This window comes from Peromyscus maniculatus, chromosome X, assembly GCF_049852395.1.
Source record: "Peromyscus maniculatus bairdii isolate BWxNUB_F1_BW_parent chromosome X, HU_Pman_BW_mat_3.1, whole genome shotgun sequence".
NCBI lineage: Eukaryota > Metazoa > Chordata > Mammalia > Rodentia > Cricetidae > Peromyscus > Peromyscus maniculatus.
The window spans coordinates 2633549-2660570 of NC_134875.1; the positions used below are offsets into that span (position 1 = coordinate 2633549).

The 27022-nt window shown below is 42.1% G+C and overlaps 1 protein-coding gene and 2 pseudogenes across 2 annotated transcripts; 2 read left to right on the top strand and 1 right to left on the bottom strand.

Annotated features, from left to right (window-relative positions):
• Nucleotides 1-1671: 1671 nt before the first annotated feature.
• LOC102912933 (ubiquitin carboxyl-terminal hydrolase 1 pseudogene) lies at nucleotides 1672-4233 on the bottom strand (annotated as a pseudogene).
• Nucleotides 4234-10534: 6301 nt separating this feature from the next.
• LOC107399416 (paraneoplastic antigen Ma6F-like) lies at nucleotides 10535-16898 on the top strand. 2 transcript variants are annotated; one of them, XM_042269431.2, is made up of 3 exons: nucleotides 10537-10656; nucleotides 12049-12139; nucleotides 13273-16898. In XM_042269431.2, the coding sequence occupies exon 3, from the start codon at nucleotides 13317-13319 to the stop codon at nucleotides 15600-15602; it is 2286 nt and encodes a 761-aa protein (XP_042125365.2). In that variant the 5' UTR covers nucleotides 10537-10656; nucleotides 12049-12139; nucleotides 13273-13316; the 3' UTR covers nucleotides 15603-16898. The 2 variants fall into 2 exon arrangements, with proteins under 2 accessions (XP_042125364.2, XP_042125365.2); XM_042269430.2 differs by lacking the exon at nucleotides 12049-12139 and having other exon boundaries at nucleotides 10535-10656.
• Nucleotides 16899-23428: 6530 nt separating this feature from the next.
• On the top strand, nucleotides 23429-24333 carry LOC143271111 (dnaJ homolog subfamily B member 6-like; annotated as a pseudogene).
• The last annotated feature ends 2689 nt before the right edge of the window (nucleotides 24334-27022 follow it).

The following is a 27022-nucleotide window of genomic DNA, read 5'->3' on the forward strand; positions in this document are numbered from 1 at the left end:
AGTTTCTTGGATGCACATCATCTTTTAAGAAGTAAATTGGTGCTGTCAGGATCAAATGTATCTCATTATCATGAAAAACTTTAGGTTATTAAACATCTTAAATACCATATTTAGGTCTTTGAAGTATTTGAAAATCATCTATCTGTCTAAAATATACTTGTTTAACCTGGAAAACATACCTAATGTGACTACAAGTTTGATTATTATAGATAAATTACTAACCTCATTTCTTAATTATACATTGCATTTTTAAGTGCATAAGCACAATACACCAAACAAGAATAGAAACATATATACAGTATAACAAAAATGACTTTAAATTTGTATCATTATACCAAAATCCATGCCAATGCAAAATATCTGAGATGCCTTTTTATCCTATATTCCTATATTTTCCTAAATGATAACAAACATCCATCACCCACCAAATAACCAAAGACCACCTATACTATCTCTTGGGAATATGGGCATTCTGTTTTCTAGACTGCTTCCTGTTTACTGTGGGTGAAGACATCTTTAGGGATCCCTGATAGAAGTTTGGGATAATGGATAAGTCCTGGAAAGACCAGCTATAACCTTTGTTGATATATAGCATCTGTCAAATTTAAAGAGGTCTCCCTTGATTAAACCTGATCAATATTAACCTGGAAGGAATCCACAGCCCCTTGTTTCCTGTGTAAACAAAAGCAAAACCTCTTCTCTAAAGCAATGCATCTTGTAAGTTCCGTTAGACAATATATTTTTTGGCTTCCATTTTAAAGTTAAGGCATTCCTAAAGTATATAGGCTGGTTTACTTTAACAGTCCCTCTTTCAATTCCAGGTCTCTTAGCAGGTGTCCTTTGATTTTCAACAATCAAAAAAATTCAAAATCCACACAATAACATACAGGATCCAGACTCCTCATGTATTTCCCATCTTATATGGCTTTTTTTGTTGTTAAACAGTTTAAATTTTATTGACCTCCCAGTTTTTTTTAAAAAAAAATTAAAGGTCACACCTCTAGGTCGATGTACTATATACAGATCATGCAGAATGAGTATGAAGAGATACAAATGAGTCATGCCCAAAAGATTGACTAGAGTACAGAGTCATCTTCATAAATACATATAAAATCCTTATGAAGACAGAAGGGACTACCAGGTTTTCTGAGACACTTTCCAAAGTTATTCAAGGCACAAAATATACACCACTGTGAATATACACACTCTAGGCTTTGTGCCTCTGATACAGCCCAAAGATTTGGCTCCATGACTATTATAAAACTAAATATACTGAATGAGATTCTGTTTCTCAGGTGAAAAAGCCAGATCTATAAACATCAAGTAGATAATTACTCCAAAATATGGAGAATACAAATACAAGCACTTTATTTTAAAAAGCAAACCCAAAAGATTGTGTAAATCCAAAAGTGTTAACTGCTTCCAAGCTTACATTTTGGATCATTTAGTACCTATACAAGTTTGTTCCCAGGAGCTTATTATGCATCACTGTCTCAACTAAGGAAAATGATTCTAAAAGTTAACATTGTTTTCAGTATTTAAAATCTCACTATATATAAAAGTCTAGAGAGACCAATAATATCCGATAGCTTCAAAAGATAAACTAAGATAAGACTCTTAGGTGTAATCAACTTTACCAATGTTTGTCCAGGTCTGTTTAACATATACACAAGGAAAATATACTCACTATAATTTCTTATCAAATAGCAAGTAGGGAGTAGATGTAGGAGTTGTAGAAGGGGAAAGAGAATTCAAAAAGTCCTTCTCTTCTGTAACTTTTACTTCAGAGTCATCAAAGAGCAACCACTGCCCCTCGTACTCCTTTAAGCTTTGCACTACATAGGAAATTTTGTTCTCAAATCCATTCATGTTAATGCCTGTTTGGTCACTGGATTCCTTGTTCCTGTCGGATTTGTGGGTCCCATTTGTATCATTAGTTTCAGAATTTCTATTTTCAGCCAACGCTGTCCCGGCAACCTTATCAGGATTAGACGCTTTTTTGTACAGTTCATAATCTGCTTTGCTCTTTTGTCCTCCAAGAAGTCCAACAGCTTCTACATTTTTTTTTTGTTCAAAACTTTACTTGGCTGGGCATTTCCACCAACTCTAGTTGACACTTCATCACCGTAATTTTCAGCCATCCCCCTTGCTTCCTCCTCATTCAGTGGCTCTGGCTTACTTAGTTCACACATCTGGTCAACCACAAAATACCCTTTATCTAGTTCTAGACTGTTAAGGTCAGTGACTTTCACAGAAGCAGTATAGTTCCCACTACTAATAGTAATGCCACTGTGCATCACAACAGCAAATAATCCATAGCTGTCATTAGTCGGCTTTGTACTCCATTCTTCTAGTGACAGTTTAAGAGGTGTCAATAAAGGAGTGTTGATCTTGGAAAGTCCACCACCATAACAATCAAACTCCAAGCCACTAGCAGCAAAGCACTTCAGATGGATAGTGATAACTTCAGGCATTTTATCAAATAAGAGACTTCGCTCTGCTTCTGTATAATGATGGCAATTTTCACAAAAATATTTATCTTCCCCTACAATTCTCTCCACTGAAGCAAACTGTGAAATTGCCCATCTCAAGGTCTTCATTTCTGTTTTTGGCTCTGGAGAAATTTCAGAGCTCTCCTCAACTTTAGAAAGCTCATCTTCTTGTACCGGGACACTAATATCCTGAAAATCTTCTCTTCTTTCTGTTAAGCTTTCACATTCCAAACAGCGAGTCCTTAATACTAACTGACCTTGAAATAATTTCTCTACGAGTTCAAAACCAACTTGTTCTGCACCTTTGTTTATGGGCTTAACTTCACTAACGTGCACAAGTTTAACACTGCTTCCTGGAGATTCGAGAATACCACCATTGGCTGTGTTCTCACTTTCGTTCTTCCCTAAGTCCTCTTCCAAGTCATACTCGTTCTCTTTAGGTTGTCCTTTGGATCGCTGGTTTGTTGTTATTTTCCCCAGACTACAGAACTTAGAAAGAATGCTGGGCTGCTTAGTTGTAGACTCTAGCCAATTGATTTTAACTTTTGATTTCTTTTGAGAGGGTCTTGCGCTCTCATTTTCAGAAACACACTTGGGGATGATTTTAGAAATCTCAACTGTGTCACCTGTAGCTTTTCTTTTTGATCTAATTTGTCTCTGGTTCTCTTCCAATGACTGGGGTTCCTTGGACAATTTAACTTTTTTCTTCAGGTTACCAGACTCACTGTCACTTTTTCTTTTCCAGTTTCCTTTTGGGAGTTTTTCTTTAAAGTTCTCCAAATTCCTCATACTGTCCATCTCCGTGTTGTTGACTCCACTCATCTCCTCTTTCTGATGAGATTTTTCTTCTACCTTAGTAGATAATTCAGCCAAGTTTTTCACTTTTCTTCTTTTTTTAGGAGTTGACATGTTTCTTGAATGTTTCCCAGAATACACTGTAGCACTTCCTGTGCATCATGCTGTAGATATCCTTCATACATAGGGTTGAGTTCCCTGAGTGTGTTAAGCAGTCGCCTTGGCTGTGTAGCAAGTTCATCTGTATATTTCTCTGGATTTAAGAGAAAACTAGCTTGAAGCTGTTCAACTGAAATTATTAAGGACTGTAAACTGCATATAAGCTCATAACTTGCCAAAGGATCTTCTTTGCAGCTTCCCTTATCTTTCTGATTAGAGTCATCCTTCAGAGCTTCTTTCTTCCTTGAAATAATGTTAAATAAGTGCTTCACTCCAGACTTAAAACCAGGACAAAAGTATAACACCTGAAGAATACTGTTCAGATAGCAAGTGTTGCCAAGATTATTCAGTCCCACAAATGGTAACAGGTTTTCTCTCTTCTCACAGTTTATTGGTGAGGATTGTGCCGCAGGAACAACTTGGTCAATCTCAGATCCTCTATATTTAGAAGCTTTTTCTTCATTTTCTTGAGAATCGGTGAAATCTAAAGCTCTTTTAGTTTCCTTTTTCTGAAAAAACTTCAAAGAAAGTCTGTTCTTCTTCGATGGACTACCTCACTAGGTATGACACCAGGCATTTTCTTTTAAAATTGCAAGGAGTTGACGAGAATTAACTTATAGAAGGCAGCAGTAATCACCAATTATATCCGTTCATGGCCCTGAGCAAGGCCACGGTGCTGCCGCCGCCGGGGAGACCAGCTGGGCAGAGTGCGGGCGCGACAGGTGAGCCCCGCCGCCGTCCCAGGAGAGGGGTCGCTGGTTGGTGCCTCCCGCGCGGGAGTGACCATTCGTCCGCCAAGCGGGAGCCAGGCTGCCGCTCAGTCCTGCCCGCCGCGGCTCCACTACATCCCCGGCGCAGCCCAGCCGCGAAGGCTACAGGCGCACAGCGGTGACGGCGCTCCGGAGCCACAGGGACCCCGCTCGGCCACCGAGCGGCTTTTTTTTTTTTATATTACTTTTACTCTCTCTTTAAAGACCCATTTTCTTTTCTTTCTTAAGCCCATGTACATTGTGAAACACACTGGAACTTGTCTAATGGTTTTTCCATCTGGACCTCTTTCACTACATATCTCTAGTCTTTTTTGACCATGTGAGCAAATTTAAACTGCTAAGCTACAGCTGTGTCCTCCATGAAGCTCTGTTGACTGGCTCTGTTCACTTCTTAGTTTGTGAAAGCCAAGCCTAAAGCTCACAGTCCAGTTGGAGGTACATGATCAGAAACTGGTTGGAGGTACATGACCAGAAACTGCATTTGACCCCTCAGATATCTAAAATGCTGATGATTGCACTATGGCAGACATTTTTACTTAGTTTTTTGTTTTTATTTAGTATAAAAAATGCTGTTTAAGTGATCTGCTGTAAGGAACTGTATCCTTCCCCCCCCAACCCCCTGCAGCTTTCTCAGGCCCTAAGTGGAAATTCAGGCCCATGTTGGAACTCAAAAATGTAGTTGGTTGTTTTTACTCCTTACTCTTTGGGGGACCTGTCACGCAGCTCCCAAATAAATCACATGGATGGTTATTCTTACTTATGAATACCCTGCTTTAGCTTGACTTGTTTCTAGCCAGCTTTTATTAACTTAAATTATCCCACCTACCTTTTGCCTCTGGGCTTTTATCTTTCTCTATTTCTGTATACCTTTCTTTACTCCTTACTCTATGGCTTGCTGTGTAGCTGGGTGGCTGGCCCCTGGAGTCTTCCTCTCCTCCTCTTTCTTGCTCCTCAAAATCTTCTTCCCAGATTTCTCCTCCTATTTATTCTCTCTGCCTGTGAGCCCTGCCTATCCTTTCTCCTGCCTTGCTATTGGCCATTCAGTTCTTTATTAGACCAATCAGATGTTTTAGACAGGCACAGTAACACAGCTTCACAGAGTAAAACAAATGCAACATAAAAAATGTAACACATCTTTGCATCATTAAACAAATATTCCACAGCATAAACAAATATAATACATCTTAATCTAATATTCCACAACAATGGTCCTACCATCTCTTAGCTGAGATGAGATCACCTCAGTGACCTCACCTGGGAATCAACATAAAGTCTCGTCAGTCTCCATAGCTGAACTTTGTGTACACATGCTTCTAGGAAGACTCACAGAAAAAAAAAAGCTGAATAGAGTTGGAAGAAGGGAAAGTAGAAACAGGAAGATAAACTAATTCCAAAAGATTATAACACATGAAAAAGAAACACTGTAGCACAACTACCAACCATGTCCTGGTCCCAATCTCTCAATTGAATAAAAAAATCACAAAGGTAGCTGAAATTAAAAGAATTTAGTGCTTTTGAAAAGAATTAAAGACCATATAGAAAATTTAAATACAAAAATGCATGAACTAAGACAATCTATCCAAGACCCGAATGAGACTGTCTTGAAAGTGAATTGAACAGTTAGCATTTTTTTTTGTTTTTGTTTTTCAAGACAGGGTTTCTCTATGTAGCCCTGGATGCTGTCTTGGATCTCACTCTATAGATCAGGCTGGCCTTGAACTCACAGAGATCTGCTTGCTTCTACCTCCCGAGTGCTGGGATTAAAGGCGTGTACCACTGCTGCCTAATAACAGCAAATTTGAGGAGAAATTTTAAAGGAAAAATTCAGCAAGGAAACTGAAATATTTAAAAAGGTCCAAACAAAAATACTGTAAATGAAATAAATGGCTAATCAAATAAAACCCCACTGGAAAACATTGTGGAAACACAAGACTGTGGAGAAGAACAAATTTCAGGGGGCAGGGGACATAGTGAAGACATAATAAAAACAGACAGTAAGGATAAAAGTTAAACCTGAACAATATTTCTAAGAAGTCTGAGATACATTCAAGTGGATAAACCTGTAAATTCATGGTGTAGAAGATGCTCAAGATAAAATATAAAGGAATAGACAGATAATCTAAGGGAATTGCTGCAGAAAACTCCCCAAATCTAGAGAATTAAGTAGAAATACAAATACAAGAAACATTCATAATCTCAATAGACATGATCAAAGAAGAAACTCTATGACATATTATAGTCAAAATATCAAACATACAAAGTAAATAAGCAATACTAAAAGAAGTATGAGAAAATTGAAATTTAAAAGTTTCTCCACAGCAAAGGAAACTTTGGCAGCTATATTTCACACAGGAGCTAATATCCAGAATTTCAAAAGAATGGCAAAAACAAACATACAAAGAAATCCCCTGGCAATTACCAAATTGGCTAGTGATAGGAACAGCTATTCTAAAAATGGCCAATAAGTGTTTTAAAAAGTGTTCAATGTTCCTAGCCATTAGTGATATACAAGTTAAAACCACTTTGAAATTTCACCTCACCCCAGTCAGAATAGCTATCATAAAGAAATCTGAGAACAAATGATTGTTAGGAGTGGGGTCAGGGGGAGCATTGTGGAGTATTAGTTTAAGATGTGTTACATTTGTTTATGCTCTAGAACATTTGTTTAATGATACAAAGATGTGTTGCACTCTTTTATGTTGCATTTTTTAACTCTGTGAAGCTGTGTTAATGTGCCTGTCTAAAACACCTGATGGTCTAATAAAGAGCTGAATGGCCAATAGCTAGTTAGGAGAAAGGATAGTTGGGGCTGGCAGACGAAGAGAATAAATAGAAGGTGAAATCTGGGAAGAAAAAGAAGAAGAAGCAAGACAACAAGGAGATGAGGACAGCAGGGTCCAGCCACCCAGCTACGCAACCAGCCATGGAGTAAGAATGAAAGAAAGATATACAGAAGTAAGAGAAAGGTAAAAAGCCCAGAGGCAAAAGATAGATGGTATAATTTAAGAAAAGCTGGCCAGCAACAAGCCAAGATAAGTCTGAGCATTTATAACTAAGAATAAGCCTCCATGTGTGATTTATTTGGGAGCTGGTTGGCAGGCCCCTAAAAGAACAAAAGCAAACTACAACATTTTGGCATTCCAATATGGGGCTGTAGAAAGCTGAAAAACGGGAGGAACGCTTATGATGTGGATATGTTCTGTATGCTGTGAATGTGTTACTCTGATTGGTTGATAAATAAAATGCTGATTGGCCAGCAGCCAGGCGGGAAGTATAGGTGGGACAAAGAGAGAGGAGAATGCTGGGAGGTGGAAGTCTGAGTCAAGAGATGCTGCCAGACACCATCACCATGAGAAGCAAGATGTGAAGGCAGAACTGGGAAAAGGTACCAAGCCATGTTGCTAAATATAAATAAGAATTATAGGTTAATTTAAGCATAAGATCTAGCTAGCAAGAAGCCTGACCCATTAGGCCAAATAATTTTAATTAATATAAGCATCTTGTGTTTATTTGGGTCTGAGCAGGACTTGAGAAAACTCCAGCTACACCCTTATTCACTGCTTATTGGTGTGCAAATCAGTACAGCTATTACAGAAATCAATATGGTGGTTTTTTTCAAAGCATTAAAAATATAACTACACAGCTATGCCACTCTTGAACATGTATGCAAATGACTCCCTATCACACAATGATACTTACATAGAGATAGAGATACTTGCATATCCATATTTTTTGGTGCTCTATTCATCATAGCAAGGAAAAGCAAACAGTTTAGATGTCCATCAACAGATGAATGGATACACAATGGAATTTTATATCACTGTAAAAAATGAAAATTTCAGGCAAATAATTGGATGTGGAAAGTATAATAACGTATGTGACTCAAACTCAGGAAGTTAAAAACTGTATTTTCTCTCACATTCAGTACCCAAAATGTACTACATACATGTAACATATAAATATAAAATATAAATGTAGGTGCTGTAGATATTGTTCTGTATAAATAAAACACTGATTTGCCAGTAGCCAGGCAGGAAGTATAGGTGGGACAAGCAGAGAAGAGAATTCTGGCAAGTGGAAGGCTGAGGCAGAGAGACACTGCCAGCTACTGTGATGAAAAGCAACATGTTAAGATACCAGTAAGCCATGAGCCACGTGGCAAGGTATAGATTAATAGAAATGAGTTAATTTAAGATATAAGAACAGTTAGCAAGAAGCCTGCCATGGCCATACAGTTTGTAAGCAATATAAGTCTCTGTGTGTTTACTTGGTTGAGTCTGAGTGGTTGCAGGACTGGTGGGTGACAGAGATTTGTCCTGACTGTGGGCCAGGCAGGAAAACTCTAGCTACATGTAGGTAAAATCTAAAAACAACAACTAGAAAGTAGACCATGTGAAGGTAAAAATAGGTGATAAGAAAGGTGAGGCCTGGGACATAACAAAGGAAAAGAGACTAAGAGGAGGTTACAAAGGTGGATTTGAGTGGCTAGAAGGAGAATTTACTAAATTGCACTTGTGTTATAAAATTCCATAATGATATGTAATACTTTGTATGCTAGTTTACAAAGTAAGAAAATATTTAAAACATATCTTTAAGGACATAAATCATGCTTATAATGATTTCAAAAAATTTCAGTAGAGAAAAAGTATTGAAAAGGACCAGTTATGAGTTAGGTACAATGGCAAATTCTTGTAAATTCAGTACTCCAGAGGCCAAGACAGAAGGATAGCAGCAATTTTGTGACCAGGCTGGGCTACATAGTGAGTTACAGGACATCTTAGGGCTATATACACTGAGAGTCTTTCTAAAACAGTCCACCCTGTCAGAGATAAAAGAATTAATTATGAATCCACAATTGGGAAAAAAAACCTGTAGTGTAATTTTCACCTGATCATTCTAATGGATTGTAGATCACAGAAGAGGGAATAAAAAAATCCTGAACATAGGTGAAGAGAAATTATCCATTCTGGAAAGCTGAGAGGATAAGAGATTTTTTTAAAAAAGAAAAAGAAAGAAAAAATGAAAATAATAGATCTGTGATGTTCTGTGGGGAGGTATAAGGTCTAATAAATGTATTCTAATAAAGAATCCCAGGAGAGAGGAAAAAGCGCTGGAGGTTAAAATTCTTGAAGAAAAGTAGGCCAGATCTGATGGTACAAACCTGTAAATTCAGCTACTCTGGGGTTGGGGCAAAAGGATCCAAAGTTTGGTATGGGTGGGGAAAACGTTCCTAAAGCTTTTGGTCTCTAAGAGAGTCAAAGATTCCAATGGGGCAATACTAAGAGATGCACAATAACACAATGCACAAATAGTAAGTCTAAGAAAATGGAAATAGCTTCCCTCCCCCGTTTTCCTGGAACTCCGAGAATTGAACCTAGGACCTGTGCATAAAGGTAAGCACTATGCACATGAGCTCTACCGTCATTCATTTTCTTTTTCCTCTTTATTTTGTCAGAGTCTTTCTAAATTGTGCAATCTGGCTTTGACAAATCGAACCCAGTCTTCCCGATACCTAGAATTGTAGGTTTGCACCATCATGCCTGGTAATGAATAACTTTTTATTCTTTTTTTGGGGTTTTCCAGACAGAGCTACAAAACCGAAGCTGGCCTCAAAGTGTTTATGTAGCTGAGGATGACCCTGAACTCCCGATCTTGCCTCTACTTCCCAAGTGCTGGGATGACCAGTGCACAGTGCTACTAATGGGTTTGTGCTGAGTTGAAGATCAAACCTGAAGCTTCATGAAACTCACATCCAAACACTACATTAATAATAGAAAGGAAAGGACAAAAACTATCAGGTAAGGTGGCACACTCCTTTAATGCCAGCACTCGGGAGGCAGAGCCAGGCAGATCTCTGTGAGTTTAAACCTAGCCTGGTCTACAGAGCGAGTTCCAGGACAGCCAGGGATGTTACACATAGAAACCCTGTTTCGGAAAAACAGGAACAAACAAAATCCCCCAAAAACTATCAGGTAAGATTAAACGACATTATGATATGTGGGCAAATTTATTGGGAACACATAAAATTCATGTTTTTCCACTGAATAAGAAAGCTTCAAAATCAGTTACAGAAAAGTCAGCCTCGGAATAGACCCTCTTATTTACACCTCTGTCTAAATGATCGGAGGAAGGACCAATGAGCGTGTCTCTTACTTCTAGACATCTCAAGTTTTGCCATGTTAAGCCTTCACATTGGTGCATATGTTCCCTGTTAACAGTGGCCCCGCCTCCGAGAGCTCTTAATCCAATCATTTGCCATCGAGAGATCCAGAATGTTTTTCAAGATGCAGAGGAGGTTTCTGGGAGAAATAGGGGGTTCTGGGAGTTCGTTGGGCGGTTGAGAGCTTCACGCGTCTCGTCGCCCGCTCTGCTGAGGTGACTTTGGACATTCACACTTGGGACTCCTGAGGAGAGCAGAGTCAGGGAAAGTGAACAATCAGGTACGAACATTAGTTGGCGTAGACCCTACTTGCTTCCGAGTGCCCAGGGGCTGCCACGGTAGGATATATCGAGGGTGTGTCGGAGGCCGTTGGACCCACCTGAGTGAGGCCTACTGTGTTACGCGTAGTCTGGTCGCTTGTAGCCACAGGGTGGATGAGAAAGGGTTGCTTGGATATGGCACACGGGAGGCTGTGGGGTGATAATCACTGCCTGCATGCTGTGTGAGGGAGAGGTCAGGAGGGAGCGGTTGGGTGAAGGCAATTTCCTGGGGAGTGTAGTGAGGTGCCTTAGGCTAGGCCACAGGGTGTTGGTAGGTCAGGCTGCTTGGGACTGGCCCCTTGTGTCTGCATGCCTGCATGTTCATGTGCCTGAATGGTGTGTGTGTGGCGACCGCATGCACCCCTTCTTTGACTGGACCTCCCACCCCTTCCGCGCCCGGATGCCTGTATCTCCCACACTGCCGGAAGCCCCTGCTGCCGGAGCCTCGGCACACACATGTAAATGTATAGCTGTGGACTATGGTGGTGAGAGGCTGAGCCACCGAACAAATGGTGCCCACACAGGGCAATGGTGGAGAAGGCAAAATGCGCATGCGCATTGGGCCTTGGCGGGCTAACATCTGTTCGGTCTCTGGGGCAGTGAGGCCTGGTTTTGGCACACAACATGGCGGCCAGCCTCAGCATGGAGGAAGGGAGAGGGGCCGGACGACAGTCCCGCAGTGAGATTGGGCAATTCTTCTGCTTGCTGGGCCAACTCTCAGTAGTACGGGATGTGTTAAAGTTCTGCACCAAGGGTACCCCAATTCTGGGAGTGGTAAGAGAGGCTTCTGGTTTTGGGTCGACTGGCGAAGAAATGAATACCGGCCGGCTTGGTATGGGGCAAAAGCCTAGAGCTTTTTGGAGGCTAGAGGAGACCAACAATATTTAAGCAATTGGGGGCCCCTGCTTTCTGGCCTAGAGAAACTTGCTGTTTGCTGAGCATGCTTATGTGTTGCCATGTGCCAGGACCTTGTGGCTGGCAGGTGGACAGAACTGAGTGGCAGAAGTGTGGGGCAGATTGGAAGAACTGGTCACTGTGTGAGGGTGGATGGCATGCAGAAGACAAGGCTGAGTGACTTTCTAGGATGAATGTGATGACCAGGGACCCTTAGTTGCTGTACATGAACTGGTGGGTGGAGGGGCAGTGGTGGCTTTAGTGGGCTTTTGTGTGTACTTGGGATTGGAAAGGATCCACAATCCCACAGATACCTTTGGGGGACATAGCAGCTATATGAATTTCACTGCAGTACACTGTAAAATTTTCTAGATAGAACATACATGCATTGAGCAACAAAGTTAAAAAAATACATATCTTTACAAGTTACAGGCAGTAATGGGAGCTTATACTCACAGATATTCAAGAGGCCAAGACAAGAGGATAATTTGAAGCTAGAAATTCAATCCTGGGGAAATGCCAAGCATTTAAAAGGATTGCATACTCAAGGTGAAATTCTATCTGAAATTAATAAAAATTAATAATATTTTTTTGGCAGTGTTGATAATATAACAGCTGACAAGCTATTAATGGCTAAATGTTTGGAATTCTGTGGGTCAAAAAAGTATGATTTGCTATGTATGATGGAGATCAATTTAGTTAGAAGAAATATTTCAAATTCAATAATGAAAAACTACAACTTGCCAAAATTAAGAGGGCAAATAAAGAAGGGATCAGCAGTAAACTATTTTAGATGTTTTTATTTATTAATAAATTAGTATTTATTATAGGCTGACAAGATAGTAGAGAAGGAAAAGGCCACTGACAATCTGAGTTTGATTACCTAGGTGGAAGTTTAGCACTGATTCCTGAAAGCTGTCTTTCGATCTCTACAGAGCACTTGATGAGACACATGTACCCCTACACATACAAGTGTGTACATATGCTAAATTTTAAAAATGTAACAAAAAGTAAAGAAAAAATGCCTAAGATAGTGACCAATGGGTCCATTTAAAGAAGCTAGAGCCAGGACCAAGAGTAAATCTAATTTATAAAGTGTCAAATGAAAACAGGAGCTGAGTGGTGGTGGTGGTGGTGGTGGCGGCGGCGGCGGCGGCGGCGGCGGCAGCGGCGGTGGCGGCACACGCCTTTAATCCCAGCACTCGGGAGGCAGAGCAAGCAGATCTCTGAGTTTGAGGCCAGCTTGGTTTACAGATCGAGTTTCAGGACAGTCAGGGATACACAGTTTTTGTCTTGAAAAAAAAAAAAGAGTTGTAAAACTGGTAAACACTACTGATCAAGGTACAAGAAGAAAAACTAGTATCAGGAAAGAAAAAGAAGAGACTGTGTCAGGCTATGCAGACATTAATAAAGAGAATGGAATATTAAATACAGATTTTCACCAAAACTTGAAAACTTAGAAATTGCAAGTTTCTTGAGGAGACAGAACATACTGCCACCAGATAAAATACTATGAAATATAACTAGCTCTGTATATTGTAAATGGATTTAATTTGTCAAAGATTTTCTTAAAATCAAGCAAAATTGACAAGAAGTAGGACTGACCCCACACTTTATGGGGCAGGTTGGTGAAACCTGGATTGCCTGAAACCAACATACCTTTCTGTCTTTTGCATTCACAGGCTAAAGAGGAGCTGCTACAGTCAGCACACATCCCTGTCTGGTCATGTTCCCTTCCAAGTCCACTGCTATGGCACTGGCGATTCTTCAGGACTGGTGTGGGTGGATGGGTGTCAATGCCCAGCGTTCACTGCTTATCCTGGGCATCCCTGATGATTGTGAGGAAGACGAATTCCAGGAGGCTGTGCAGGCTGCCCTCAGGCCCCTGGGCAGATACCGAGTGCTTGGCAAGGTCTTCAGAAAGGAGATTGGGGCAAAGGTTGCTTTGGTTGAATTCGCTGACAATTTGAACCAAAGTTTGATCCCCCGACAAATACCAAGTGATAGGGGGCCCTGGTCTGTGATCTTCCTGCCTCAGGTCCCTGATATCGAGTTACAGGGTACATTCAATTTCCCTGCACAGGCTCATGGGCAAGCTTTGCAAGGGGCTTCAGGTGGGGCAGGGGCTTCAGGTACATCAGGGGCTGCAGTTGAGGAAGGAGATGGAGGTGAGACAGGGAATGTGGGTGAGGCAGGAGGAGCAGCTGAGGAAGGCGATGAGGATGAGGCAAGAGTGTCGGAGGAGGAAGGAACAGAGGGTGAGGAAGGAGGAGCGGGTGCAGCCCCTCCTGCCTCCTTCCTACAGGAGGAAGGAGCTGCAGCTGAGGCAAGAGTGTCAGACAAGGAAGAGACAGAGGGTGAGGAAGGAGGAGCAGGTGAGGCAGGAAGAACAGCCGAGGAAGAAGCTGCAGCTGAGGCACGAGTGTCAGATGAGGAAGGAGCAGAGGCTGAGGGAGGAGTTATATATGAGGCAGGAGTAATAGATGAAGCAAGACTGTCAGACGAGGGGGCTATGGATGAGGAAGATGATGTAGTTGAGGCAGGGGCTGCAAGAATGTCTGATGAGGAAGGAGCTGGAGGGGACATGGGGGTTGCAGGTGTTATAGGAGCTATGGGTTGGGTAGGAGCTGCAGGTGAGGTAGGAGCTGCAGGAGAAGGAGGCGTTTTAGAGGCAGGAGCAGGTGATGATGGGTCTGCAGGTGAAGAGGGGTCTGTGGGTGATGAAGGGTCTGGGAGTGATGAGGGGTCTGCAGGGGATGAAGGATCTGTGGATGGTGGAGGGGCTGTGGGTGAAGCAGGAGCTGTAGGTGAGGCAAGAATGTCAGATGAGGAGGGAGCTGCAGGTGACATGGGAGTTGCAGGCATTATAGGAGCTGTGGGATTGGCAGGAGCCGCAGGTGAGGCAGGAGGTTCAGGTGAGGAAGGGGCCTTTGATGTGGCAGGAGGGGCACATGGGGCTGGAGCCTGGACCCAGCAGTGGAGCCAAGCCCTGCAGCCCATCCTGGAAAACATGGCCTACCAGGAACTGAGACACTTCTCTGGGATGGAAGAGCCCGGCTCTGGGGGTCAGTCTTTCGAGAGCTGGCTGGACCATGCCAATGACATGCTATACCTGTGGCGCCACATATCCGAGAGGGAGAGGCGGCGGCGGCTGGTGGAGAGCCTGGGGGGCCCTGCCCTGGATCTCCTGTGTGAGCTTCTGGAAGAACATCCAGATACCCCTGCACAGGACTGCCTGGCTGCACTGGTGCAGGTGTTTGGCAACAAGGATACCGTGATGACCGCCCGGCTGAAGTTCCTGACTTGCTCCCAGCGGCCTCAGGAGACCCTCTTTGCCTATGTGATGCGCCTGGAAGGTCTGCTGCAGATGGCCCTGGAGAAGGGGGCCATCCAGCCTGCAATGGTGGATCAGGCGAGGGTACGGCAGGTGCTGATGCGGGCCAGGCCCAACCAGATGCTGCAGAACACCCTGAGGAGGTTGCGGCTGGAGAGGCGGCCACCTGGCTTTGTGGGGCTGCTCAGGCTTGTCCGGGAGACTGAGGCGTGGGAGGCAGCTCTGGCTGAAAATGCGGTGGTCCCAGTGGGGGAAGGGGTGGAAGTGCATGGTGGAGAGCTGGATGTGGCCCAGGCTGCCCTTGTCAGTGTTGGGGGTGCTGAGCCTGCCCCTGCTGTTAGAGAGGCTCTGCCAGCTGGTGAAGATGCTGGCCAGGCTGCTGCTGCTGTTCTTGAGCAAGCTGCTGGGCCTGCTCCTGATAGTGGTGGTGCCATAAAGGCAGGCCCTGACTCTGATGAGGCCAAGGTCTTCCCTGTCACCCAGAGAGATGAAGATGTGTTGGCCTCTGCTGGCTCAGGCCAGGCGAGGCCCACTGAGGGCCCAGGTGTGCCTGAGAGCTTGGCCCGTACAGGAGATCAAGAAGTAGAGCAGCCTGTATCAGAGGGGCTGAAGGAAGAGTCAGAAAATGAGGATGGGGCATGGGAAGATAGTCACCCCAAACCCTTCTTTGGCAAATAGGCTCAGAAGGTCCAGGGGCTTCCTCCTACCTCAGGCAGTTAAGTCCTATAGGAAGGCAAGGTAGGCCCAAGGTCTGTGCTTCACCCAAAAGGTGTAGCAGGGCCCAGAAAAGGTTTTGCCCAACTTTAAACCAGCTCCCTTTCTTAAATCCTCAAGGGGTCCTGGCCACCACCAGCACCTCCCATTTGAGTTATGCAGGTGACCACATTTGCCACCAAGTAGAGTGGGGAGAGGTACCCTTTTCCATGACAATATCACCTCCAGATCTAGTCCTAAACTATTCTGGCTTGGCTTGCCTGAAACACATTGCTGAGGTCCCAGCCCCAAAATTAAGGATGTGGCTTGAGAATCCACCTGTTCTAGTCTGGAAGATGTGGCAAGGAGGTCATCCCAACACTTACAGCTACTTCATTCTCCCAACACAGGTAGCCCACCTCCTCCCATTTGCAGTTTCTAGGCTGGCTGCTTTCTGCAATGGGACATTCACATTATCTGTCTACCTCATAGTGACCCAGCTGTCCAGAGCATTCACCTTCACACACTCTCCCTCATCCATTGGTTTTGTGCAAAGCCATGAGATAAATTAACCTGGGCAAATGAAAGTTCTGGCCACCCGGTCAACAACTTCCATACAGAGGCATGCAGTAAGCTGCTGTGCTGGTCAAGCCTTTCCTTCCCATATTATGAGCCACTTGTTTGCTTTCTCAGTGTGAACCTAGGTCTGCCACTGGCTGATTGTTTTTCAGATATGTGCATTGCCACCTGAGCACATCCTTTCCAGAGACCCCAAGTTCAGCATCAGGAACCAGCAGGAAGAACAGAAGACAAGGGACTGGGTGATGCTTATCTTGTGACTGTCACTTGGTGGATCTGCACAGGCAAAAAGACATAGACCTGGGAGGGGCTTGGACACCATGTTTTTGTTCCATTTAAGTTGTTATTTATGATTCCTATATCCTCTACTTGGTGGGGTATTCTGTGTTGTGATTTCTGATGTCTATAACTGGCCTGTGTCAGTATTAGGACAGGGCCACCCCACAGTGTGTGACCCCTTGAAGTCATCCTCTAAAGTAAATGAGTATTACCTGAGGCCATTGTCTTGATAAGATGCACATCTTGGATCTTTGAAAAAGGAGAAAAATAGTGAGGGGCCCCAAGGTGCTTTCAGAGCCTCAGGAGGAGTACAGTCTGGGAACTAGAGCTTCTGGTGGCTAAGATGTGTTTCTGACTACTGTTTTACCTTTTTCAATGGTTTCATTAAATGTTTTTCTTTAATAAATTTTTTGGATGTTTCAACTGTGTCTCACCATTTCCTTGGGCAGTTGGGGATGGAATAGGCTTACAAGAGTATCAAATTTCAGCTGGGCACTTATGGGTTATATCGTTACTGAGAGGGTAAGCAGTAAGCACTTCAATAGCCAGGCTAGAGATTGGTGAGAACTTCTATTTCAGAGATGATTTGTAGTTCAGTTTCACTGGTCTAATTTGGGATTTTGAAAATATTTTGCCACCCTGACATGATAGCTCATGACTAATCCCTGCACTTGTTAGACTTACAGTTGTAGTCTAACCATGCAGGGAGTTTCAGGCCAGCCTAGGCCACAGCTACATGTGAGACCCTATTAATTTTTATTTATATGTATGTGTTCAGATGCCATTTGTGCAGGTGCCTGCAGAGACCAGAAGAGGATATTGAATACTCGGAAGTTGGATGTCCAAGTAGCTGTGAGATGCCCAATGTGGGTGCTGGGAACTGAACTATCGTTCTCGGCAAGTGCTCTGAACTGCTAGGCTATCGCTTAAAACATTCAAAATGATTTTTGTTAATGTTGGTTTTCTCGGTTTAGGGATGACACTGCATGGGGTTTAAGACAACACTAACCATCATGCCACTTTTCACTTTCTGTTATTCTACACACATTGTGAACTGAGGCCTGTGGTAGGCTGAATGCCTCTAGCTTCTGGCCTTCAGTCTTGTTCACTGACAGTGCCAGATGCCTAGGCTAGCATAGGCTACGGGGTTGCATGTAGCTCAGGGTGTAAGGCACAGAGTACCTTTCAACCCTGTGTCTTTCCTCATGTCAGTGTAGCTCCCAACTATGAAATATGGACATTATATTCAGCAGTATGTACATAGATCTGGCTGTGTAAAGGCCCTGGGCAATTAAAGATAGCCTGTGTGGTGACCTATAAATGCTTGGCCTAACCTTTACTCTGTGGGGGCTCTTCTGAACTTAGGGTTAGGGGTCATGAGTGTGTTGCCAAAGGGTAAGGAGGAACTAAGGCTTTAGGGTGTGTAGTGGGTAGCCAGTCCAGCTTTGATCTGGAAGTTCAAACCTCCATTGAGACTCTGGCAACTGTCCTGCCTATGAGGCGGGGCCAGGGGAGGCACCTGAAGATCTGAGATCTGGATAGGCCAGCGCACTCTCTGTGCCAGGACGCTGAACGGTGGAGATGGACCGAGCAGAGCTCCAGAGAACACCGCTGGACTGTGATACACCTTCCCCAGACCCTGCGACCTACCTATCCCTTAATTTGTCAGTTACACCATTAAATAAATATCCTTTTAACTACGTGGAGTGGCCTTAATAATTTCACCAATAAGGGTGGCCCAGAGAGGGATAGCAGCTGCCTCTCTCCAGTGGCTACCTTGCAAGCATCGGAAATTTCTTTCTGAGGAAAGATAAGTTGTATTATCATTGTTTAAGTTGTTGCCAGTTGTACCACTGTCACGTTCCAGATAACACTGGGAGTTTGCAGCATAGGCAGTTTTACAAAGAGGCCACACCAAGCTAAGTGTGAACTATGTACCAAATCTGCTGCAGAGGTGGTGGTCTTGGCTCTTCAGCAACCTGGGTCTGCATTACCCCTCAGTGATTCCCTAGGAATTCCAAATCTCTTTAATAGGGGCAGTAGTCCAACCCTGTCCTCTGGTGCCATAAACTGAAGTGCATGTGGCACTGGGTGTCCCACATGGCCTGCTGAGGAGTTATTGAGAGATCTTGGGAAGTTGAGGGCAATGTGTGCCTCTGAAGCATAAGGTTCATGTTTGTAGGTACATAGTGCTGGTGCAGGCAGAGGGAGCAAGATGTTCCCAGATCACAGACAGCAAGTATTAAGCATACTGTGCCCATGGCACTAATCTGGAGCTAATTTTCTTAATCACCTTTATGGTTTTAGGTTATGGTTGACCACAGGAGAAATAAACCAGAAGTTGTTCATTTGTTTTATGCCCAGCTTGGTTCAGTGTAGATCAGATCATTGCAGACCACATGGAACTGCTGATCAACCACCTCACCTGGTCTCATCACCTCCTGGCAAATCTCTATGAGCAAGGCCAAATGCAGTTCTGTGAGAAGGCTCTTCCATGGTGGGAGTTTGAGGTATCAAGAGGCCAAGTGGCTTCTGCATCCTCATCCTCTGTCTCTCCCTGCTTCTAGTCCAACTGACTTTATTTTCAGTTGCAGGCACAAAGGTCGCAGCCTAGCATAGACTTCTGCCCCCTGTAGCATCTACAAACCCATGACAAATCAATTGTCATCCATATGTAGAACTCTGATTTTGACTAATAAACTCTAAGTGGCATACCATTCCCTTGGGGTACCTTTTTGGCACAAGGATTGCATGTACTTGGCTCCCAAGGAATTTCCTGCCAATTCCTGCCTGGCCCCTGTGTTGACAAGGAGCTCCAGATTGCTCTGCTCTGCTCTGTCCTGCCCTGGGGGCCACTGGAGAGATGCCTCCTTCTCTTAACCTTTCAGAGATTATGAAGGCCACATTCTCTTTAACCTCCCAATTGGGTGAGAAAGGCCTCAGTCTAATGTCTAGGTCGTGGTTAAAGAAACAGCCAGAGTTGCTGAAGAAACCTTACTTTGCTCAGCAAAAGGGCTTGAACAAGGTGTCTGATAGCCCTGCTCACTAGACACTTCTAGCCACAGTTAGGAACACTGAGGCAACCCCTTATTTGCACTGTCTTAAGCAACCTGGTGGGGACTGGTCCCCAGTGTGACTGCTGCCCAGATGTCAAACATATCCTGAATCTATATTGTGATATTTCACTGACACAGTGGATATGGCCCTCACAGTGGATATGGTTCTGGAAGAGGTCAGAGATCATCTTACCCACTGATAAGCCCTTAGATAGGGTAAGGCTTCCCAACCTAGGGCAGCCTTCAAGATGGGGCCACAAGTACCTATTGCCAGGACCAGCTCCTCTTGCATGACTGACTTGGTTTGGGGACTGATGGAGGCAGGACATACCATGCTCATGGCCTATAATGTTATCTGTCGGCCTGCAAAAGATACCAACTTAGAAAGGAAATTCCTTCAAGATCTTGGGTTATTTTCCTTTTTCAGTAAACTGAGTTAAAATGATGGGCTGGCCTTGCTTCAAAGGCAGCTTCAAAGAGGAAAAAGATACTATCAAAAACTGTTACAACCCCAAACCACAAATTAGTCAGTGACCTAGCCAAGCAGTGCTAAGTATGGACAGAACAGGAGTGAACTGAGCGAACAATGCCTTCTCAGAACCGGAGCAGAAATCAGATTGCTCCAGAATTAAGGGTCACAGTTCCAAAAGTCACAGAAAAATGGAAAACAAATCTTTAATTAGATTAATGAAATTTAAGGCCACAGGCCATGGGAGTAGCAGAATATCCCAAGGCAGATGTAAAAGATGTGAAAGATTTCAGAAAGTGAAAGATGATTTGAAGACACTGGTGGAAATGAGGCACCACAAACCAGCATAAGATTTATACATGAAACAGTAACCACAACTACAAAAATAATGAGGATTAGTGATGTTGAATGCTTTTTTCTTTAACTTGTTGGCCATTTAATAATTTTCTTTTGAGGATAGTGATTCAGATCACTCACAAGCTTTTAAATTGGACTACTTGTTTTATGGTGTTCAGTTTCTTGTATATTTTACATGTGAACTTTTGGTTTATTTTTAATCAGTGTTTGTACATGGTGAGGGGTAGGGGTATAGTTTCATTCTTCTGTACATGGATACCCAGTTTTCTAATATCATTGATTAGATACTGTTCTCTCTTCAAAGTATGTTCTTGTTGCTTTTGTAAAAAAATTACTTAGATAAAAATACATGCACTTATTTAGGGGTTCTCTTTTTGTTCTATTAGTCTATAAGATATCATTAGATCATAGTTAGAATGGCTATTATAAAAATATAAAATCTGGTGAGGATGGGAAGAAAGAGAAACTCTCAGACTATGTTGGTAGGAATGTAATTATATAGCAAGTAGAGAAAACAGCAGGGATCCTCATCAAGAATCTACAAATAGAACTATTGTGTGATATACTCATTCCACTACTGGGTATATATCCAAAGAAAAGGAATCAGTATTTCAAAGAGGCACCTGCACTCTCATGTTTAATGCAATATTATTCACAATAGCAAAGATACAGAATAAACTTAAGTACCCATGGTTAGATTAATGATGTGATATGTAGCCTTTTATTTCTATATCAAAATATCTGATACAATCAACTTAAAAGGACAGGCTTATTTCTTCTTATAGTTTTGGAGAGTTTTCTCCAACAGTCATGGTTGATTGGCCTTGTTGCTTTGGGGACTATGGTGAAGCAGTACATCATTCTGGAGACAAATGCATGGTGGAGCAAGCTGCTCACAGTAGCCAGGAAGAAGACAAAGAAGAGTTCAGCATCCCACAGATTTAAGGATGTGCTGACCTCAGAATGGAAACCAGGGTATGTGTTACATTGGGGACAAGGTTTTGCTTTTGTTTCTACAGGAGAAGATAAGCTGTGGATACCATCAAAATTGATAAAGGTTCGATGTAGGGGGTAGCTGTTCCAGCTTTGACCTGGAAATACTACCCCCATTGAGGCTTTGGTAACTGTCACACCGACAAGGCGGAGCCAAGAGAGGAACCTGAAGACCCGAGATCTGGATGGGCCAGCTCTCTTGGTTCCTGGACCCTGGACGCTGGAGGTAGACTGAGCAGAGTTCTCCAGAGAATACCACTGGACTGTGCTACACCTTTCCCAGACCCTGTAACCTATCCCTTTGCTTGTAAGTTACCCCACAAAATAAACCTCCCTTTTAACTTCATGGAGTTGCCTTAATACTATAATCAATAGTTTGATTTGAACAAGAGAGACCTCTTAATTAGAGGAGGTGATAGTTCATCAACCAGCAAGACCATCCAATTTAAACTAACTTATACCATTAATACATACCTTTTCTTTAATCAGATATAACTTGCCAAAGGGAACCTCCCCAAAGTTAGTGTGGGGAAAAGGCTTTTGTTTCTGTCTTTCAGGAGAATGAAGGCTAAGGAATCTGAAGAACACTAGACAAATGAGACATCTGAAGAAAAAGGACAAATCATCTAGAAAAAATGTCCCAATAAAAAGAGTAAATTGGCCTATTGGTATATCATCTATAAATTTTCATAAGTCTTTCCAAATGTTTGTTTCTGCTCTTCTCTAAAGACACTTAACACAAATGGTCTTCTTGTAGTCCCAGTTTAATTAAAAATTAAAGCTGGCTTTGGAGTTGGAAAATGGCTCTCTCCTTCTTTAGATCCAAGCATGTTGTTAAAGGGAAAATGCAAACTCTCTGTATCATGCCAGAAGAAAAGAGCCATCTTCTGATATGGGACAGGAGAAAACAAAAAAATTAAGGAACTATCCTATTGCTACTAATCTCATTTCTTTGATTCTATTCTGATTCTTTAAACTTTTCTTAAAGTATGAATTTTATATCAAATTTACAAGATTAATATATATATATATATATATTAAACTTTGTTAAGATATTAATGGTCATATAGAGTACTAACTAATTCTAGAAAAAAGGCTTCATTTAGCTGCCTATACATGTTTTTGTGTTCGAGTCTCTATCAGTTTTCTTCAGGGAATCATGACCAGGCCTAACATCAAATTTGTAGTCTCCAGAAAGATGATGGGGCCCGACAACAACGATTCCACATGGACAATAATAATACCACTAAGCTGACAAACATCACCTACAGATCAGCTTTGGACTACAAAGTGCTCAGAGCAATTTTGAGAGGGCTAGCTGAGATGATCCAGTTTCACAGACTACTTGAATAAGGACTTGAGATAAACCCTGAACTTTGGCATTATGCTCAAACTGGACAACAAAGGATATAGCTACCTTTCCTAGAATCTGACAATTAACCCAATTTTTTTCTTTTCAGAATAAAGATGTCTTCTCCCACAACCAGCAGGAAGCAATTTTAAGAACACGATGCCCACATTCCCAAAGAGGTGGTGTGGGGTGGGTGGTTTTTGGTCTTTCATTGGGTTTTGGGTCTGGGATAATAATCATTGTTTAGGAGGGTTGGTTACAAGTTGTTGTTAAGGGTTAGGAAAAAGGCTAAGCAAAGGAGATTAGATTTAAGGTTGTTGTTTAAAAAAAGATATATAGAAATGATAGAATAGAGGGTAGACAAAGCTACACAGAGAAACCCTGTCTCGAAAAACCAAAAAAAAAAAAAAAAAAAAAAAGAATAGAGGGTAGATATTGAATCTACTCAGAAAAGTAAAGAGAAGATATAGATATGATATAGATAAAAAGATAGATTATTGAATCTACCTTTAAAAGACAATTGCTAGTTTTTAATACTTTACATTGGATTGGATTTTTGTATATTGTATACAAATTATATATATTGAGATTGTTAGAAAATGCTGTACATGCTGCCACCACCACAAGCACAGTTGTGCTAGAGCTGAGAGGAGACTGGCCACCCAACCTCTCCCCCTCCCCCACAAGTTGCCTCGTCCTCACATTTGTTCCAACAATCTATTAAAACATGGTGGATTACTATGAAGTTCTGGGTGTGCAGAGACATGTCTTACCTGAGGACATTAAAAAGGCGTATCGGCAGCCGGGCGTTGGTGGCGCACGCCTTTAATCCCAGCACTCGGGAGGCAGAGCCAGGCGGATCTCTGTGAGTTCGAGGCCAGCCTGGGCTACCAAGTGAGCTCCAGGAAAGGCGCAAAGCTACACAGAGAAACCCTGTCTCGAAAAAACCAAAAAAAAAAAAAAAAAAAGGCGTATCGGAAACAGGCACTGAAATGGCATCCGGACAAAAATCTTAAAAATAAAGAAGAAGCAGAGCGGAAATTCAAACAAGTGGCTGAGGCATATGAGGTGTTATCGGATGCAAAAAAGTGGGACATCTATGACAAATATGGCAAAGAAGGATTAAATAGTGGAGGAGGAGGAGGTGGAAGTCATTTTGACAGTCCGTTTGAGTTTGGCTTCACATTCCGGAATCCAGATGATGTCTTCAGGGAATTTTTTGGTGGAAGGGACCCATTTTCATTTGACCTCTTTGAAGACCCATTTGATGACTTCTTTGGGAACCGAAGGGGTCCCTGAGGAAGCAGAAACCAAGGTACAGGCTCGTTTTTCTCTGCCTTCAGTGGATTTCCTCCTTTTGGAGGTGGATTTCCTGCTTTTGATACAGGATTCACTCCGTTTGGCTCACTAGGGCATGGGGGTATCACTTCCTTCTCTTCAGCATCATTTGGCGGTAGCACAATTGGCAACTTCAAATCAATATCAGCTTCTACTAAAACAGTTAATGGCAAAAAATTACTACAAAGAACTGTGGAGAATGGTCAAGAAAGAGTAGAAGTTGAGGAAGACGGACAGTAAAAGTCCTTGGCGATAAATGGTAAGGAGCACCTGCTACGCTTGGATAACAAGTAATTCAATGCACACGTGTAACAGAAACGATAAACCATAACAAGCACCAGTTGAGGAATAACAGGAACTTTTTTTTTTTTTAAGATTTCAAACGAACTCGACTTTGTGTTTAACTGTATGTACCTAATCTAAAGTATTTATAAAACAGCTCATCAGAGCCCCTATTTGTCATAGACTTTTGAGTTTGTTGTTGGGACCACAAAACAGGGCCAATTTTTGGTCTTTAAAATTGTTGTAATCTCTGTATGCACTTTGCTTTAAACAAAAGAAAACAAAACGTAATCTGAGGTGAGCCCTGTGACTCTTGAGTAGTGCTAGGACAAGACTGTTGTTTAACACCAGCATGGATTTGCTTCCTTCCCATTGTGTTGACATGTGAGTGAGTAGTGTCAGCCTGCTGTGAAGTTAACATTGCCAGATGAACCTTCCACAGAAATATTTCAATTTTATTTTCAGTATTTAGTAATGAAAGCTATTACTACATCAATGGTAATACATTTCTGGTTTAGTGTAAATTAAGGATGTTTTCTAGTTGTGCATGGATGCTGGCAAATTTGTCAGTTCTGACAATTGTTTAAATATGTAATGTTAATCTTAGGTTTAAAAAAGCTGGTAATTTGGGTCTGTGTCATTTGCTTAAAAAAGAAAATGCTGTACATATGTTTCTAATCATGTTCAAGATATTGTACTTTTACAGTTCATTTAACAATGTAATGCAATTTCCTATTCCTTGAATGTTATTATTAACAACTATTAGGATATAAAGAAATGAAAGTTAGTAGTTAGACATTACAATAGAACTTGTAGTCATATTAGGTATGTTTTCAAGGTTGAGCAGATATATTTTAGATAGACAGGTCATCTTCAAACCTTTCAGAGATCTACAGAATATGGCATTTAAAATGTTTTAATAACTTAAAAAAATTTTCTTTTTGTTATGACTATGAGACATGTTGGCTCTTGGCAGTACCAATCTACTTCAGAGAAGATATGGGCATTGAAGAAACTGCATATGGAGTTAACTTTCATTGTGGCAAAAATTAGCCACTGGACAACAAAGTATCCTCAAATCAACTGCTGACAGCAGGACAAAATGGACAGACAGGACACAAAACAAAGGACTACTGATTCTTACCAAAACAAGTGTAGTTATGGCTTTATCAAAAGGCATCTTCTGAGGCCAGGACAATATGGCACCATCCCTGAAGTGGCCTTTGCAATCCGGAAAAGATACAGTACCCTTTTCTTCGAAGGTAGCTGAACAGGCAGTGGGCCAATGGCTTCTGATGTGCAGTGGAACAGCAGCTGAAAAAGTTATTCTTGAAAGAGTAACTAAGCTGACAGAGTCTAATGTAGATGTAACCAACCGTCTTATTAAATAAGAAACACAGAAACAATGTAAAAGAGAAAGCCAAGAGGTCAGAACTCAGAGCTAAAATCTCACCCTTCCACCTGCAGTGTCGCAGCTTCCCGAAAGAGAGCTATATCCTGTCTGTACGTCCTTTTTATAGTATTATTGTTCTGCCTTCTCATTGGTTGTAAACCCAAACACGTGACTGCCTCGTCACTGTCTGTATGTACAGCCCCCCCGGGTCTTAAAGGCATATGTCTCCAATGCTGGCTGTATCTCTGAACACACAGAGATCTATGGGATTAAAGGCATGTGCCACCACCGCCACACTCTGTCTATGGCTCTAATAGCTCTGACCTCCGGGCAACTTTATTTATTAACATACAATCAAAATCACATTTCAGTACAATTAGAATACCACCACAGTCTAACCTCTCATTGGTAGAGTGGCATTTAATAAAAGAGATGAAGCCACCCACAAGCCAAGAAGAAGGGGATGTGGAGAAGAACAGGATGCTGAGATGAAGCCACCAACAAGCCAAGAAGAATGGAGAGCTAAATTCCAAAAACACCAACAATTTCCAGAATTTAAAATCCTGAATCATGACAGGACACTAGTTGAATTCAAGTGTTTCTGGTACATGGACTGCTCTCACCGAATGTGAGGTTGAGCTGTAGGCCTTGTGTACATCCTACTTCACAAATGAGTCTGTCAGATACGCTAAGCCTATAGGCTGAACATGATGCCCCAACGTTGTGGAGAAACCTCAGGTGACTGTCCAGGCAGCTGGCTGTTTCTGTCAACTCACATTTTTTTTTGGAAGCTGCTTGTTTGCACTTCCTGTTTTACTAGGTAATATTATTTCCTTCTTGGGTCTCTGAGGGAGTTGAAGATTAGACAGTAATGGTTATAGTTAGTTGAAAATTAGATAGTTATAGTAATAGTTAAAGATTAGATAGTTATAGTTTTCCTTGTTAAGAAATTCAGAAAAGAAACTCACTAAGAAGTGTAAATGTATAAATTTGAATGACATTATAAAATAGCTCTGTTAGTAATATAAGTTAGGATAGAAAGTGAATCAGGTACATTTTGGACTTACCAAAATAGGATAGATAATGGAATATTTTCTCTAAGTCTGTCAAATACAACTAGACTAGATATTATAACTATAATTCTTGCTTGATAATTGTTTTGTTATATGTAATTTTACTATGTTAAAGTTAAAACCTTCCTTTTGGAAAAAAAAGAAAAGGGGAAGTGCTGTGGATATTGCTCTGTATAAATAAAATGCTGATTGGCCAGTAGCCAGGCAGGAAGAATATGTGGGACAAGCAGAGAAG